The sequence below is a fragment of the Arachis ipaensis genome, chromosome B1, assembly GCF_059453495.1.
Source record: "Arachis ipaensis isolate K30076 ecotype BB chromosome B1, ASM5945349v1, whole genome shotgun sequence".
NCBI lineage: Eukaryota > Viridiplantae > Streptophyta > Magnoliopsida > Fabales > Fabaceae > Arachis > Arachis ipaensis.
Window position 1 is genome coordinate 138,454,507 of NC_142436.1, and position 18,505 is coordinate 138,473,011.

An 18,505-nucleotide genomic window follows, 5' to 3' on the forward strand; every position below is an offset into this window, starting at 1 on the left:
TAACAATATATTTTTTTATTGTGTAATTTTATAATTTAATATTTTAAAATATTTTATAATAATTTTAATTTTAACAAAATATAATATAAATAAAATTATATCAATATTAAAATAAAAAATATTTATTTAATAAATTTAAAAAATAAATAATATATTAAAAAAATAAAATTAATTTCTTAAAAACAATAAAAAAGTGGCTGAACAGGCTTTAAACACGTTACATTCACCCCTCATATTCTCCTCCTGGTCTCTCTATCTCGCTCGATATCCCTAAATCCCATCTTCTCCTTCGTTCTCCTCGGTAACCCACACCATCGTTGTCGTCTTTATCCTCTTTGGCCATTAAGGAACTTTTTATCGGTCTTACGCAGTCGCAAACCCGCATTTTCTCAACCCCCATGTGCGAACACTAACCCACCGAGCTAAGCTGATTCTCAAACCCGCATTTCCTCAAGCCCCATGTGCAAACCCTAACCCACCGAGCTCAGCGGGTTTTTTCGTCTAAGAGAACAATCATGGGGATGGCTCCGGTTTGTTTCAGCTGCTGAGATGAGGGCGATGATGAGTGACTACAATCTCTGTTGCAGGCCTCAGGCGCGTACGAACGTCAACAACCTTGGTGAGAGATGCACGGCCGAGATCTCAGCAAGCGCTCGCTCTCCTCGTGCAGTGATTCTCGCGATCTGTTACTTTGTTTGGTACTGGATCTTTAATCTATTTGATTTAGGGTTTCTTTTGTGTTTTGGGATCTTTGATTTGATGTTTGGTGTGTGAGAAAAGAGAATGGATTCCTTGATCTGTGGCTGTGGTTGTCTCTGTCGCTGTTTCTCCCAAATCCTATGGATTCAACTCCGATCTTCACAATATGGTTCCTATATTGTTTGCACTCGTCGTTTCTTCTTCATTTTTGTTGTTTCATTTAATTTGACGTCTAGGAAACTAACCTAATTTCATTGGTAGCAGCTCATGTTGTCAAAGTCGGAAATTGGAAAGGCGAGTCGAACATAGCCTATCCCGGTAAGTAGCTCAATGTTTAATACTTATGTTTTTAATTGAATGTTTGTCGCTGAACTTGATCTTCTAATTTCCTTTTTTCATTCAACTTGATTTTTATGTTGTTCTCCTTTGGCTTAGACATGTTTATTTCTCATAATTGTCACAACAGCTGCAAACTGTATCATTTTATTTTAATTGCAAAATATAGTTGCTGAATTAATCTTCAATTTTATTTCGTATTCAAAAGAGTGAAAAAAATAAGTTGATGTGTTTATAATGTGCAATTTTGGCCGCTGACATTTTGTGTTGTTTGCCTGTTTCGCTGATCTTTCGGTTTTTTAACTTCATAATTATTTATTCTGTGAATACATAATTTGTTTCCGTCTTTTATGAAATAATGTTAGTAAGAATCTCATCTTTATTTGTCCAACTCTTTTGTTAGGGTAAAGTGCTTATTTTGTATTCGTGCTTCCTCAGTTCCCAGAATGGGCAAAATCATAGAGAAGGTTCTCATTTCCGTGGCTTTCTCGGAGCTCAAAGGTTAGTAATAATGGGTAGTGTAAAGCTCAACTATGTACCCCTAATTAATTAGTTGTGTGTATCATTCAGCTTTGATTCATATAATTTTATGCATTTGAATAATAAAATCCTTTTGTTGTAATAAGTGGAAAAAACTATAAAATTCAATACGGTTCAATTTCAAGTGTTGCTTTCCTTAATTTGTATCTTTAATAGTTGTCATCAGTTTGGAAAATGAAGCTGCTGGATGAAGTAAGTCATACTTTTTTTTGCTTATTTTTACATAAATTATGTTTTTGTTCTCTTTTATAATTATTTATGCCTTATGTCTTCTTGGGTATTGAACTAAATAAATAATTAGTGTTGCTGTTTTGTTTTTTGTTTTTTTTCCATGATTCGTTTCACACTTGCACTCTTAAACTCTTATTTTTGTAATTATTAAGCGAAACATTTGTATGTATTTAATGTTTACAAATATTTTTATGCCTTACAGATGAAATTTTTAACTATATTAGAATACTATATGTTTATTTTATTTTCACTGTTGATACTAAATCAGTTTTTAATCTTTTTAATACTGATGCCATATTTCTTAAATTTGAATCTTATTTTTCTCAATCTTAAATGGTAATAATTTTATGCAATTAAAAAATAAAAAACTTTTGGTGTAAAAACTTGGAAAACCTATAAAATTTTATATGTTGCAATTTCATCTACTGGCTTCTTTATTTTCTTCTTTCTCTGTTTCGCTGATGTGCTGGTTTTTGTCTTCTTGGCTATTTATGTTAGAAATACACATTTTATTTTATTCTTTTCTGAAATAAAATTAGTAACAAGATTAGGTTGAATTGTATTATTATATACCAATTGAATTGTACATCGATGTTATTTGGATTTAGTTATTTGTTTTTCTGAATTTGGGGTACAATTTTATTATGTATTTTTTACAAAAATGTGATTTATGACAAAAAAAAAGGATAAGCACTTGCTAATTTTATTTCCCGGTATTTTTCGACATTCTTTTGAAATAAGATGAGCAAGTATTTATTCTTTTTTTGATTATCCTACAGTGCTTGAATTGTACTTGTGTTGTTCACATATCCATTTTTTTTATTCTTCCACACAAAGGAATTGAGAGTCAAATTTATCTTTGTACCTTTTTTGTTTTTAGTTTTTTTTTCTTGTGTTGTTGGTAACTAGATTTCGTTTGTATAATAATTAGATCGGGAAAAATAATTAGAATACTATTCTATAAAGGGTTGTTGGAAAATTTTGAAAAATGTTGATCAGTGATACAATTTTTTGTGGTCCAATTTCAGATGCTAGCTTCCTTAAGTTGTTTTATGAAAAGTCATTATGTATTTTGTTACTATTCTGCATTTTGTTCTTTGTCTCTTCCGCTCATTTTTAAGTTTTTATTTGCTTGGTTTTTTATTTTAGAAATACTCCTTATTTATTTAATTTTTTACCCATAAATACTTTTGGCTGGAAATTTTGTAATGGTTGTGAGAAGATTAATTCAAACCTTTTTCCCCCTTCTTTTTATTATCTTTGTTTGTTGAGTAATGAAGATTTTGTTTTGAGAATCAAATACTACAACTTCTCAGCTTAGTCTGATGATTTCTTTGAAAGTTTCCGAGTTTGGGATTATGGGATTGATCAGTTCCTTGGGTTGGTCAGACTACTTTCAAGCAGCTTTAAGCTTATGAATCGATGGAGCTAATGAAATTCATAATCTTGGAACTGCCTCGAGAGTGGCCTGAGCAGTTGCTCTATTTAGCTATCAAGCTTATGGTGATTCTTTTTCTGAGAAGTTTGAGTATTTGATTCTGTTGTCATATACTTTTAAATAAAATTAGTAAGAAATTTATCCCTATTTGTTACTCTCTTTTGTTTATCTTCATTCCTTGATTGTAATTTTTTTTTCTTCTGAGCACAATTTTTAAACTTTATTGATGGCCAGTTTCTTTTTGGGCATCTTCTAATTGTATAAAGCACATGGAGTAAACGTATGATGGACATTGTCGAGTCCCTAGACCTTCCACCCCATTTTTCTCCTTCCAGTTCATGTTTCTCTTCGAGTCCGGCTATTGCGGCGATGCTGTGCTGCGAGCTCTCTCTCTCTCGGGGACATTGTCGATCTTGATGGACGGATGCTGTAAACGTCTGATGTGACACAGACAACATCTAAGAAGATGAAGCAAGGGTTTCTTAGATTACTCAGAACGCTAGGAGATTCCGTGGAATCGGGAGCTGGTCGAGTTCAATCGCGGTGGCTCAGGACAGAAGTCCTAATGTCGAAGGTTACAGAGTTCCATCCCCGTTTTCTGTCGGGCACTACCCCTCAGGTTAGATACCGGATGGATCATTATCGTGTCTTTTAGGATTTCTTTGATAATGTTTCAAATAAATATTAATGCACAATTATTTATATTGTGATCTGTTGGTATATGTGAAGATGTATAAGAGATCAATTGCACACCCTGGTGGATTCTGATCTGAGGCTGCATCGCAGTTCTACTGGAAACAGAAATGGGGCCAGAAAGTCTGCAGAAGGTTAAGTTATTTTTTCTTGAGATGTTGGTAAATTTTAAAAGTTTACTTTCTGGGTAACTCTTATGATGTTGGAGATGAGTGTCGGTATCTGCTTTTTGATTGTTGATCATAGAGTTTGGTAAGAGTCTTGATTTTAACTGTTTGTGTGATCTCTTAGTTCATGTGTATCATTATCATAACCTGAGAAAAAAGAAATTGATGCCATGATAGATCTGTGTCATTACCTTCTGTATAATTGACTTTAGCTTTGCTTTGCTTAAGTATTTTTTCTAAAAAATAAAAATATATTGCTGGTTGGGTTAAAAAAATGAAGATTAATGTTTTTGAATTCTGAACTGATTTGATGAGAAATTTTGGATTAAATTTACTGTTTTGTTGTCTATGACGTGTTAAACGTGTAATTTCAGGTTCTAAATCTATATGAATTTAGTGTGTTATTATCCATTTGTTTTATAGGTGGCTTTTCTTTGTGTTCTAAATCTATATGAATTTAGTGTTACTTTAGTTGCAATCATTTTTAATATATGATTATGTTCTAGGTACACTTTCTTGCAACATCCAAATTGAGAGTGACATTACTATCATATTTTTCAATGTGTTTTCATCATATTTTAAATTCTTGATTTTAATTTTCGCATTACTTCTCTACAACTTATATTTTCAATAAATTATTGACCGAGAGTTCGTGGGTGCCCGGACAGGGAGGTTTACCTCTCGGAGTCCAAGATCTGGCAGTTCTTCTTGGTTACCAGAGACGTTTTATTGCAACAGCGAAATTGATTGGACCTCCAACTTCCCATTTAGGTTTGTGGAACTCTTAACCTTTCGCAATCCCTAACTGTAATGCTTTCGTTCTTGCAACCCTTTTTGTTTCGGTCTTTTTCCTGTCTATTTTAAACTAGCATTTTATTGATGGGTTATTGCCTTATTGATTTTTAATTTTCTTAATTGTGGTTTTATATGCTTTTAATTTGAGAGTGACTTCACTATTATATTTTTCAATATGTATTTTTAGCATGTTTTAAAATCTTGATTTGAATTTTCACGTGACTTCTCTGGAACTTATATTTCCAATAAATTATTCACTGATATTAAGTAACTCGTTATTTTGGAGGCATTGTTCGGTATCTCCCTTTTGAGTTTTGATAATGGGGTTTGTCAGAGGTCTTGATTTTAGCTGTTTATGTGATCTATTCAGATCTGTGTCGTTATCGTAACCTGAGAAAGAAGAAATTGATGTCAGGACAGATCTGTATCATTATGTTGTGAATAAATGACTTTAGCTTTGCTTTGCTTAAGGATTTTATCTTAAATTTCCTTGCTGCTTGGTTTGGAAAAAAGGGAAGAAATAATATTTTTTAAATCTGAACTGACTTGATGAGAATCTTTGGTTTAGGTCGAGTGTTTTTCCATCTGTGACGTGTTGAGCGTATAATTTTTGGTTGCTGTCATTGTTACTATCAATTTGTTTTATAGGTGCCTTTTCATCTTCTTTTAAATCTATATGGATTTACTGTTATTTTAGTTGCAATTCTTTTGGCATATGGTTGTGTATTGATCCTTTGTGTTTTCTTAGTATTTTGTTCGATGTGTTTTGAGTAAATACACATGAACTAATTGTTTTCTATTTCTTTTGCATTGCTCAAGGATTTTAACTTTAAAATAAAAATGCCTTGCTGCTTGGTTTAAAAAGAAAGGAAGAATAATATTTTTGAATTATGAACTGACTTGTTGAATATTTTGTTCGATGTGTTTTGAGTAAATACACATGAACTAATTGTTCTTTATTTTTCCCCCCTTTTATATTGAGGTCCAACTATGCTGATCCTGAAGTGTCGCTCTTGAAAAGTGGGCTGAACACAGCATAATGCAATTAAGGAGCACCACTGATATGTTTGTTGCTTTTATGCAGTGAACATGAATCAAAATTGTCAAAAATATGCTTCTGAAGTTGCTTGTGGATATGTTTTGCAGATTCCAGCTTGTGTTGCTTCTTGGCCAATGAACACATTCCAGAAAAAAAGACTAATTGCTCTCTGATTTCAAGGTCAGTTACTTAACCAAATAAATGAAAAGCAACTTTCAATATTCAAGTGCATTGTTACTTATACTTTGGTAGTTGCTTTCACTGCCCTATTCACATATTTTACCTATTTCTCTCACATTTAGTTCAAGTTATACATAGGTCTGTCTTGCATAGCTTGCTATCTCACATTTTCTATGTTAATACACTCTTTAAGGGAAAGAAACAAAAGATTGGACAGTGTTGTTAATTGTAAGTGGCCAATGTATAATTTTAGAATTGATATTTGAATTTTAAATCATTTTTAGTTTGTTGGAAATTCAGGAAATTAGGGGTACAATTGTACAATTATTAAAATTCAGTTTAGATTCCAAATGTGAGTTTGACTGTAGATTTACTTTGCTTAAAGATTGTCTTTACAATAAAGAGATTTTGCTTCTTGATTTAAAAAAAAAAAAAGATGAAGAATATTTTGAAATTTTAAACTTAGTTCATGAAAGTGAAGTTTTTTTGAAAGGAAAATTTAGCTTCTTTCTTTATAATAATAGCATTTTGTGTAAGGAAATTAGAAATTACTGTGCAGTGGACTTCAATGCTGAAGTACCAGAGGCTATAATGTTATAGGAGCCTTTTATATTTATAAACTATAATAATAATAATAATCACAAGTAGGATTATCTATTGTAGGACCATGGTACGTAAATGCTTATTGTGGATGTGAGTACCTTGATTTTGGATTTGTGGGACATTGCTGGCGAGTTAGTTCACTACTTATCAAGTTTTGTTTTGGGAGGGTCTTCGTTTTTCTCATTTTTTTGGAAACAGGCCAAGAAAATTACACTAGATTAAGACCTTTAAGCTATTGTGGAGCTAATGAAAATTAAATATGATTATTATGCTTAATTATGCCTTTTAAATATTTTCTTTGATTTGGAGAATGTATCCAATTATTTTAAATATGGATAAATGAAAAAAACAATAAAAGTGACTTTGTAAATTTAGGGTTTAGGATTTTTCTCTGCAGAATTTCAATTTTTGTTGGGTTATGGATTTACTTAATTGGTTATCTTTGCTGTGGGCAAGTGTTCTTTTTCTTGATAATTGATGAGGATAATATTTGATATAATCAATAACAATTGATTAAAATTGCATCTTAGGTTCTGCCAGAGCTGTTAACTAAAAGCTAAACCCTAAAAGCTATGAAGTATAATTTCATAAAGCAGTTTAGTTATAAATGATCTTAATTAGTTTATTGTTTGCTCTTGTTAGTTGTCTATCACTATGTTATTGTACTATAACTTTATTACAATTTACTTTTGTTTCAGGACTATGAATTACATATGGTGTTGATTGGATAAAAGTGGAGTTTGAGGATAATCAAGTTTATTTGGATCTCTCTGAGATGGTATTTTCTACTTATATGTTGAACCTATTTAATATTTGAGTTTTTCCTCTTGGAAAATGGGGATTTGATTTCATTCTATTCTGAACTTATTGCTCTTATAAAAAAAATGTGTTCAGGTCCTGTCCTAATATTAGGTGTTCTTCAGAATAATACCATTACATGAGTAGTGAAGCTAAATTAAAATACTTCAAATAATGAGGCTCTTTGAATAAAAAATTTTCTTTTTGTGTTTGGGATAGAGTTAAAATCGTGACAAGCTCTGAGTATTCGGAAAAAAATAATTGAATACGATTTTTATTTACATACATGTAATTTATGAATTTGGTAGAGGTATATAAATCATCACTTTTATTTCATCTTTTTGTACAAGCATTACTTGATTTAGATCTTTCTTCCCCTTCACAAAAATGAGAAAATATAAATAAGCTTTAGTCAAAGAGAGTAGATATGTTAAGGAGAGTAGGTGAGTCAATTGGAGTGGGTGATATAAATTTCTGAAATAATCAACTCTTGACTATATTGTTGAATCCTAATATTCAAGCAAATAACTACTCTACTGTATACCAAAAATAGTCATTAATAGTTACTAGGTTATAGCCAATGTTATAAGCTTAGTTTCTTTATTTTTCAATTCATTGTCCCACTTTCTCTTTCTTATTTTCTTTCTGTTCCCTTTAGTGGGTGAGAGATTTTAGGAAGAAGTTGTGCTGTAATAGTATAGTAGGTAGAAGTATTTGATTGAGAAAAGAGTTGGACCATTGTAAATATAATCATATTTCTCAACAAATTTTTTCATTATTATTGGAACTATTCTTCCCCTTAAATTATATTTTAATATATAAATACATCTGTTTTTGTTTCAATTAGTTTTATTACCTAGCATTGCTTCTGTTCTTCGCTTATCTGTACAAATTAATTTGCTTCTATTAATTGTCAACGTCATCATGTTGTGTGCAAAAGCAACAGGTTTCAATGAAATTTAAATTTGTGCCATGTAAATTAGATTGTTTAAACACTTATATCCTTATAATCCTTAATCACTGCTTCTATCTTAATTTTTATTTTATTAGCGAATTTAGCAACAGATCAAATTCAAATTTAAAATTAAACCTAAACTCTTTACATATTATTTCAGCTTGAATCAGCTTTGAAGCTACAACCTGAACATTGATATGATTCCATTGTGAAATTATAAATGAAGGGTGAAAAAGAGAAGAAAGAAATAATGCCCAAATTTCTCAAAATTTTGGGTGGGACTTATGCTCTTGACATGTTGGGACTTATGCTCTTGATCTGTACAAATTAATTTGCTTCTATTAATTGGCAACGTCATCATGTTGTGTGCAAAAGAAACAGGTTCAATGAAATTTAAATTTGTGCCATGTAAATTAGATTGTTTAAACAATTATATCCTTATAATCCTTTATCACTGCTTCTACTTAATTTTTATTTAATAAGCAAATTTAGCAATAGATCAAATTCAAATTTAAAATTAAACCTAAACTCTATATATTATTTTAGCTTGAATCAGCTTTGAAGCTCCAACCTGAACAATGATCTGATTCCATTGTGAAATTATAACTGAAGGGTGAAAAAGAGAAGAAAGAAATAATAGCCAAATTTCTCAAATTTTTTGTGGGACTTATGCTATTGACATGTTGGGTGTTAGTAGTGATAGAGGCAAAGTATTAGAAATATAAAGATCCAAAATTGTCATTAAATATTCAAATCAAGTATCTTATAAAAATGATGACTTTGGAAGAGAAAATTGGCCAAATGGTGCAGATTGAACGCATTGTTGCTTCTGTTGCATCAAGAACTATTTCATTGGCAAGATTTAACATTTGGTTTATTCTTTTGGGCTTGATTTGATTAGAAAGTATTTTTTAAATCTTTTTCTGAAAGAAATTTTTTATCACAATATAATTTTTTATTTAAATAAGACAACATATCTTATATAATAAATAATTTATTTATTTAGAATTTTTCACTACTCAGCTTTGTGTTGCCAGCAATCTGCTACTATAATTAGTTTGCTGGTGAGAGATTTAGATACTATGCATTTGCATGAGCTTTGAAGTTTAAACTTCATTACAACTTTACAAGTAGGTGTTGCTAGCTGCTGCTTTAAACTTGGAGTAATGTACTTCAAAAGTTGTATCCAAGTGTGTATATATCATACAAATAACTAATAAAATTGGAATGTAGGTCTATTGATGTGAAGGAAATTGAGGTTTGTAATTTTAAAGGGTGTGTGGTGAGTGGAGATGGAAGTGTTCCAAAGTTAAATACTTCTCATGAGGATTGGGTTAACATGGTGAATGAACTTCAAATGGGTGCTTTATTCACTAGGCTGGGAATTCCATTAATTCATGGAATTGATGTTCATGGCCATAACACCAGATAGCCTGGTGAAGAAGCTCTATGAGGAAGTTAAGGTAAATATTTTTCCCCATGTTTTTTTATATAAACTATGTTTGATTTGTCTTTTGTCTTTGTGTAGTTTTGTAGTCTATTTTTTCATTGAGATAACTGCATATTTGTATATTTTGAATCAGACTGTTAATTAACGCTCATTTGTGTTCGCTTCTCAATTTGATATACTCTGTTGTTTGCAGTTGTATTACCTATTAATAATTTGGATTTGTTCTACTTTAGCGCTTTTCTTTTTCCATATCAACTTTTAAATTGAGCATCTCTTATTTCTCCCTAGGTGTTAATTTCAAGCACGTGTAATAGGTTTTCTTATAGTATTTTTAAATAAATTATGTTTAATTTATCATGAAAATATTTTTATATTATTATACCCAAAACATAATTAATATTATCATCTTTGGTCATAAAATGGGTCCATTGTACTTTTTATAAATTTCTTATTAAATAGGGTGGAACTTTTGTTGTGCTTGAGATAGTTGAGGATGGTCCTTGGTGGTACTCTGTTTGTGTGTGTGGTAGAGGTGTTCAGGCAGAATCTGAAGTTTATTTCTGTCAATTCTGCAACATTCATGTTACCAATGTCACACCCAGGTTTATTTAATCAGAATATTTTCTTTGTTGTTTATTCGCCTTTGGTTCTTTTTTTATTATATAGTTGTGAGTTGTTATCATTTTTTTATTTTTTCTGCACTATGAAAAAATAAATTACAGGTTTAGAATGAAGGTGTTGGTTGAGGATTCCACTGGTATGTCAATTTTCGTACTATTTGATCATGAGGCAAGCTATCTGCTGAAAAAGACTTGTGCTTAGTTGTTTGAACAACATCTCAAGGATGTGGATGTAATATATTTTAATCATACCCTTTTATATCTGTTCAGTTTGGGTTATAGTATTTTTTTTATCCATGGTTTTGTGCTTATATTTTTTATTTTTGTTCTTTTAATTTTTTCTTTTTTTGGTTGTGTAGGTTGTGTTTGGTACACAATCTCCTATCTTTCAAGAGAGAGTTGAAAAAGATGATGCTCTTCAAAATTTTTAGTAGGCCTATTGGAATGGATAAGTTCAAAGGTACTTACCCTGTGAGGCGTGTTTGTGAGGATGCTGCCATAGTTGGAATATTTGAGTTTTTCGGATCAGATTTGAGCCCTGATAAGGTATACAATCGAATTATATCCTGTTGTGCATTTTTACTGAGTTGGTTATCAGTTTGGCCCTCTTTTGGTTTGTTGATTATTGATAATGTGCTGAGATATATTGAATGTATTTTTTGTGTTGTGCAAGACTGACTTTCTTCCAAGAGGTGAAGGATCCTTTAAGGGTCCTTCAAAAGTTACCAAAATATCCAATGATGTGTTGACTCCTTCTAACTGTTCTTAGCTCATTGCTATTTCACCTCAATATACTCAGAATCAAGTAAATGTTGTTGACTTAGTAGCCGATGAAGATATGAAGATTTCTATTATATATTTCCCCCCTAAATCCCCTCCCCCTTTTAAGTTACTGCAAAATATTATTTTGTTTGTGCTATAATAGTGTCCTTCTCTTAAAAGAAAGTATGCTAATGTTAAAAGAAAGTCTGCTAATACTATGAGAGAGATGTCAAATGAAGGTGATCACTCAGAAAATGCATGAGATGAAATTGTTGAAAGTGAAAGGGTTAGTATTTGATATATATATATATAATGTCTTGATATTTATTTTTTGTTTTTTTTTTTTGCATAACTATTTATATTGATGTAGTAAATTTGATTTCAATTATTTGGAATTTTTGAAATTAGGAGTATGTTATTGGGCTTAGAAAAGGCTGTGCTGAGGATGAACAAAAGAAAAAGGCTCCCGTGAAGAAGTTGAGAAGTCCTTGAAGATTGAATTTGATGAATTCAGATGAGGCTGATACTATGATACTGCATCTGGACAAGGGGCTAAGTGACATGGGTCTTCATGTTATTTACCTAGAGCTAGTGGTTAGGATTTATATAGGGCTATAGATATGGATTTTACACACCCTTTTTGTGAACAATATAAAATTTTTTGGTGTGTTCATGTAATAGGAATTGATATTTTAAGTTTGGGTTGTACGTTTTTATTTGTCTTATTGCTGATGCAATGCATCAATTGCTAGGATGTGGGTATTAAATCATTAGCCTGTAGGCAAAGTTAAGAATGTAGCTCGTTTTTGTGAAATTCGATAAAATGCAGTAGCCTCATCACTCTATATTCTCTTTGTTTAAGGTTAATATAATTTGTAATTTATTATAGGGTTGGTTTATAGTCTAAGAGTAGAGTAGCTATAATAGTCTAGGAAGCACGCGCGATACGGACACGACACGACACAGATATGTCGACATGTTCTTTTTATAAAAAATTGGATACGACACGTTTAGGATATGTAGTGAATTAAAATTTAAATAATATATTAAATTATGATATAAGAGTAAATATAGTTGCATAAAAAAGTCTTAAAATTATGTAATTATTAAAAAAATAAAAATGCTAAGATAGTGAGTAAGTAAGCTATCAAAGACAACTAAGTAGATTTAGGTTTTGATTTATTAATTATTTTATTTTTAAATTTAAATTTTGATTTGTTCTAATTTTAGAATATTTTAAAATTAAAAAGAAAAAATTGGTTAATCGGGCCATAACATCACAAAATCAATTGAAGATTTGTAGTCTAGCAGAAAGATCCGTCTCATGAACATCTGAATCGAGTCGGACTCGTTTGGATTGAATCGAGTCAGACTCGTTTGGATTCGTGACAGCTCCACCAAAATTCTGTTCCGCAAGAAGACACGCCGTCGATATGCTCGTTTGAAGTATCCACCGCGTGTCGGTGTCGGATGATACGCTGGCACCATGAGAGAATCCGTGCTTCATAGATAATAGTACGAAGGAAAAAAGTAGACTCAATTTTTAGAAAGTGTATAAATCTTCAAAAGTGTATTTTTTAATCTTTTCATAATATTTTTCAATGATATTGAAATACTTATGTAATTAAATCAAGATAATAAAAAAGAATATTTAATTCTTGAAAATTGTATAAATTTTTATTTTCTTCTTATATTGGTTTATTTTCTTATATTCAATTTTTATTTTTAATTAGCAGATAAAAAGAAAATTGAAGGCCTTGTATTTTTATTAAATTTAATATTTTAGGACAAATTCGGATGATTCTGGGTTAAAAAGAATATAAGAAATAATTTTTGAATTACATCATTTTTTTTCCTTGGTATATAATAAAAATATTATAATTTAATCAATTTAAAAATTATGCAATATTCATTTATATGTAATCTTGAATGCATTTTTCAATAAAGCATAGGAAAAAAAAAGATAAAGCAATATGTTTTCGTTTTTCTATTTATTTTTCTTTTATGTTAAGGTTTACAATGTAAATTTTTAGTTTGTCTTTTTTTTTTTTAAATTAGCAGATAAATAAAATTATAAGCTAAAATAGTTATATTTTTAAATCATATTTTCTCATCTTAAAAAAATATTTTTAGCCATAGATAAAATGATGTTTATTTTTTAAAAAATATTCAAGCTATTATATTTTGGTGATACTAAAATTTTACTGTTTTTTGGGTTAAATATAATAGGGTGGATATGTAGTTTAATTATATTTTAATATATGGTTTTATAAATATTTTTTAAGCAAATAATTCTCTATTATTTTGCGAATTGTAGATTGACGAGAAGTATTTTAGCAACAGATATTTTTCGCACGGTCTTTTGATAGTATATATATATAGAGAGAATGATTGAGAAAGAGAGTAAGTTCATATTGGAAAGTCGAAACCCTAGTGGCTCACCAACAGCCGATTTTTTTGTTCCTTTTTTAACTTTCCAGTGCTTTACCCTAATCCGATCATTTTGCTGCCGCAGCACTACCGATCTCGTTCGATCGGAGAGAGTGATGGCGGAATTGGATGCTGCTGTGTCAAAAAAAGGAAAAACGGAGCAGGTTAAAATGGCGAAGGAAGCGTGCATTTGCCTCGTGTCGTATAAAAAGTTGTTCGTGATCAAACTAAGCAATTTAAAGAAACAAGAAGTTGATGTCAAAGATTGGAATTGTTTGCCTCCACCAGAGTTCGAGTTCGATTTCCATTTCAAACTTCCAAAGCTTGATTTGTGTCCTTTCGAGTTCGACTCCAAGATCTATATGGCGGTGTCCGAGGACCCGGGTAGAAAGGGGATTGTGAAGGACTCCTGCCCTATCTACGAATTCAAATTTGGGGATGGGGAGGGCAGTTTTGAGCGTGCGGAATCACTGGATGATGCACCGCTCCCTTTTGTCAAAGCATTCATCGCAAACACGCCAGGCTCCGGCGATGTTTACTTCTGTATGAAATCACAGGGCAAAGCTTCACCTGACTGTTACGTTCTTTGTTCTGGATCTAGAACTTGGAAACCCTTAATCGCTCCTCCGACCGTCAGCAACCCACCTTTCCGATATAACATGTTCGTCCTCGACAACAACCTCTTTCTTTCATCGAGGGGAAATAGAGACACCTGTTTGGCCCGCTTCGACCCCATAAAAGAGAATTGGACGACTGAGCCGGCCTCTGAGAACAATCTTTCGAACTTCATAAAGGATAGGCTCATTACCGGTGATAACTACGGTCGTTTTATTTGTCTCCCGTACATTTCTGTGTCCCTTCCGGGTCTTGGCAGCCGCAACTACACCGTTTGCCTCACAAATGAGTTTGTGAATGAATCTCCTCCTGAGGCACCTTTGCACAAGGTCTTGGCCATTCTCGTTAACCCCCAGAATGGCCGTGTTGCATTATATCAATACCTTGATGAGTGTTTTGAGGGTATTTATCCCAGTGTGGGAGAAGAGGCCAGGTTCAATTTTGTTGACCTTGGCAACGGGAAGCTGTGTGCAATACTCTCTGGAGGTCTATATGGTTCCAAATCTAATTCATTGGCGCTATGCTTCTCAGTTTTCACACTGTCAGTGGACTTTGCAGCATTGCAACTTGAGGTTGGGGCTCCTCCCATGGAGCGAGATTTCTTACAAGTGACTGTCCATAAGAAGAGTGCCTACACCATGGGGATCTCCATGCTTTCTGATCGTATACGCCACGCGTTTGTTTGGCCACCTAGTAAGGGAAGAAGATTTTACCATAAGACAACTATGACATAGTAACATTTCTTGTTGTTTCTTGTGGCTTGTTATCATCTTTAGTCGTTTTCAATAAGATTATGAATGAACAGTGAATTAAATATTAATGTCTTTCAGAAATATGACCTTGCTTGAATTGAGTCTATATTCTCTTTAGCTCATCATACAAAATTACCTCTGCGTTCTGTTTCAACTTTCAAAATACATGATGCATTTTAAATAATTAATTGAAGTTTCACAAAGTTAGAATGACTCTTGTTTGAAAAATTTAGTTTAAAAATTTGATTTGAGTCATATTTATAATATTATCGATTGATTACATTATTGATTTGACTAAGAAAATAATAAGAATGACGATAAAGGAAAAATAATCTTCCGTCCGGGTTATAAAAATTCAAATCAAGTTTCTAAATGATTGAAGGAAAATAATGATGTTATTTTTAATTTTTTTAATGTCATTCCTGACATGATTTTTTTAACATTATCAAAATAGGTCATGTTCCTAAACAAAATAAGCTAAAGTCACATAACCCCGGATTGATGGAGGTACACCCGGTGCATGAAGGCAACAATTGGTTAGATTTTTAGGAAAAGGATTATATCAAAGCGGCTGTGGTATGGTGGTATTTTTCGTTGTGCATTTCTTCCATGTGTTTCCGTTATAAGCATCTTTTCTATTGTATGGGTTAGTATTTGTGCTTGAGATAATGATTTCATGTGACACGTTATCATGCAGCTATCCATTAAAGCTGGGGGAGTTGGATTAACTTTAACTGCTGCAAGCTTTGCAGAACAATCCTGGACTCCAGGTGACCTGATTCAGGTCAAAGATCGTGCTCATAGAATTGGCCTGGTATTCTCACACTCATTAAGTAGAAAGGAGAGAGTTGTTACTAGTTGCATGACAACATTAAGAAAACAGATAATCTCAAATGAAAAGAACTCTCACATCTAAATTTTTGAGTAGCAAAGACAACATGTGCTCTTCTGTTTTTTTACTAGTTAGTTCTTGTTTGCAGGTCTCATCAGTAAATATATACTAGTTGTTGGCAAATGATACGGTTCACGACATCATATGGTAGGTTTTGGTATAGCATTGACTTAACATTTATTATGCATTGATGATATAAATTTTTACATCATAGGGATGTGGTGCAATTCAAACTGGATAATTTGGGGCAGGTACATTTCTACATCTTCTTGAACTATCACATGTAATGCAAAATGTACATAATGCTTAGCTTCAAGGTTTCCATTCTGGTTTATATTCATATTTTGTCAAAGATTTATACTCAAGTAGTATTCGAGAGTTACTTTTCGATGTTTTTGAGAAACCATTCTGAATTTTAGTTACTGAAAAATCAGATGTTGGATGGCCATGAGAACACCTTAGTTGTGCCAAATAATCAGCCATTGAGTAGCCCTGCAAAGCATACTACTATTGAGCATAGCCCTTGAAGGCAGAGAACTCTTGACCAGTTTGCCAGAAGATGTGATAACGTGGATAGGTCAGAAGTCGGAACATCAGCCTGAACCGAAACGGCCCTGTCAGTCATGACTTGCAAGATATGCAAAATGGATTTCCATTTCGCAGATACGTGGCCAGGGGCAAGTGAATCGGAACTTAAATGTTTGTCTACATGCAGAACCAGATGTGCTTACATGGGGAATTCACCTTTGACGACTCAAATGCCTTTTGAAGCTGAAGTCCATTGTACAACAAATAATAGATTTTGAATAGAACTGACTACACTAAACTATGTTGCTTGTGCTGGAGATAATGGTTTGGTTATGTGAAATATGTATTGGAAGAAAATGTTGATAAAGTCACCCATCAGATTTTAGGTTTCCACTTATTGTTCTTAACTTTTTGCTTCCCTATCTTTTGTTTTAGTTTGGGGCTCTGTACAGAGTAGTACATTATCATATATGAATGAGACTTGTAAATTTCTTTACTCCATATGTATGTATCATTATATTTTGTAGCAATGATCATCTTTGAAAGAATAGACTCATAGAACCCCTCTATAGCACTTTGTTTAAAACTGACCACTACATTTCTCGCCCTCGCACATTCTTGCAGTCGCTCTCTGCTGCTCACAGTCTCACTCTTGCAGAGTCGCAATCCCACCAGCCGCCAGCACGGAAGCCTTCTTCCCAGTTCCCAGCGAGCATCGACCCAGCAGGCAGCAGCGTTCTTCTAGCAGCGCCCAGCGTCGCCAGCGAGCACCGACCCAGGAACGTTCTTCCCAGCAGTGCCAAGCCACCGACCCCAGTTCCCACCGAGCCTCCATCGTCTTCTGTAATGGAGGCTAAGCCTCATGTTTGTTTTTTCTGTTCTGATTCTATTTTTATTTTTAAATTCTGGTTTAGTCTTCTTATTGATTCTAATTTATAATTAATACTTGGCTAAGCCTCCATCGTCTTCTGATTTTGTTTTTTAATTTTAAACTTTTTGTTCTGTTTTGATTTAGGGGTTTAGGGTTAATTCTGATTCATGATTTTCAATTCTATTTGTATATTTTGGTTCACAGGTTTAGGGTTGTTGGTTCTGATTTTTTGGTTGAGGGTTGTTAGATTTTTATTCTCTGTTCTGATTTTATTTGTTGTTGATTTACTAAAATTGCTTCTGATTGTTGTTCATTGTTCATTGTTCATTGTTCAATGTATTAGTTACGGCATAGCCTGAATAGCTGTTTTTTCAGTTCCCATTGTATGTAATGGATGTTAGCAATCAAAGTTGTATTTACTGATCATGATATCTGGAAAGCTGTTTTTGGTTTGAAGACCATATATTTAGAACTCTCCATGGATGAATCATAGGCCACAGTATGAAAATCAATTATTTTCAATGGTCTTTTTCATCCTTCCTTCTAGTCTATTCTAGAGTATACTAGGTGTTTTGTTTTGTTTGCATGCTTTAGAACTCTATGAGCTAGTGACCCTTTTTCTCTATTGATTTTAAGACTTTAAAACATGAAACCAAACATGTTATTACACATTTTTCAGTACCTCGTTATTGATTCATTGATTTCATTGTTGCTGGTTGTTTTATTGCTGGGTTCAGTGTTCATTGTTTTATTTGTTGTTCATTCTTTAGGAAAATTGCTTCTGATTGCTGGTTCACTAGTTCAGTGGGTTTCTCTCCATACATCAATCCTAGACCACATGTTTTTTGTGTGATGGCATGCACATTAAGAAGACCTTCAACCAAAAAATTGACCTAAAGCTCTTTATATAAGGAAGATAGCTTTTGTTCATTTAATCATGCAGAAAGCACTATGGGAACGTCCTGTATATTGAGGCTGCAGAAAATGGCTGCCATCTTTACCAACTATTCCTGAAGTGTAGAACTATTGAATAGTTGTAAAATTTTTGCAGTTAATATTATTTACAACTCTTACAACATTTTCTGAGAGGTTCTGGGTTGTGTGTATCTAC

The 18,505-nt window shown here is 32.5% G+C and overlaps 1 protein-coding gene and 1 long non-coding RNA gene across 25 annotated transcripts; both read left to right on the forward strand.

The window, feature by feature from the left end:
• Positions 1-210: 210 nt before the first annotated feature.
• LOC107637145 (uncharacterized) lies at positions 211-12,151 on the forward strand. Of its 15 annotated transcripts, none has more exons than XR_015902497.1 (14): positions 211-698; positions 964-1,017; positions 1,439-1,536; positions 3,479-3,863; positions 3,974-4,071; positions 4,773-4,875; positions 5,882-6,118; positions 7,420-7,499; positions 8,635-8,855; positions 9,708-9,937; positions 10,384-10,526; positions 10,647-10,776; positions 10,904-11,090; positions 11,715-12,151. It is a non-coding gene; the product is annotated as an uncharacterized LOC107637145 (long non-coding RNA). The 15 variants fall into 15 exon arrangements; XR_015902498.1 differs by having other exon boundaries at positions 267-698; positions 1,474-1,536; XR_015902487.1 differs by lacking the exon at positions 10,384-10,526 and adding an exon at positions 11,546-11,592 and having other exon boundaries at positions 217-1,017; positions 1,474-1,536; positions 6,046-6,118.
• A 1,503-nt stretch (positions 12,152-13,654) lies between these two features.
• On the forward strand, positions 13,655-17,011 carry LOC107613454 (uncharacterized). 10 transcript variants are annotated; one of them, XR_015902501.1, is made up of 6 exons: positions 13,655-15,044; positions 15,558-15,687; positions 15,801-15,917; positions 16,084-16,142; positions 16,210-16,246; positions 16,430-17,011. XR_015902501.1 is itself a non-coding variant. In XM_088501900.1 (3 exons), the coding sequence occupies exons 1-2, from the start codon at positions 13,694-13,696 to the stop codon at positions 15,650-15,652; spliced, it is 1,446 nt and encodes a 481-aa protein (XP_088358026.1). In that variant the 5' UTR covers positions 13,655-13,693; the 3' UTR covers positions 15,653-15,687; positions 15,801-15,939. The 10 variants fall into 10 exon arrangements, 1 of the variants encoding a protein (XP_088358026.1); XR_015902505.1 differs by having other exon boundaries at positions 15,801-15,887; XR_015902500.1 differs by having other exon boundaries at positions 15,558-15,679.
• Positions 17,012-18,505: the final 1,494 nt, after the last annotated feature.

Coding starts and splice junctions, on each gene's coding strand:
- LOC107613454 (XM_088501900.1), top strand. CDS start 13,694: ATGATTGAGAAAGAGAGTAAGTTCATATTGGAAAGTCGAAACCCTAGT. Junction 15,045..15,557: donor CGCGTTTGTTTGGCCACCTA/GTAAGGGAAGAA, acceptor TTATCAAAATAG/GTCATGTTCCTAAACAAAAT.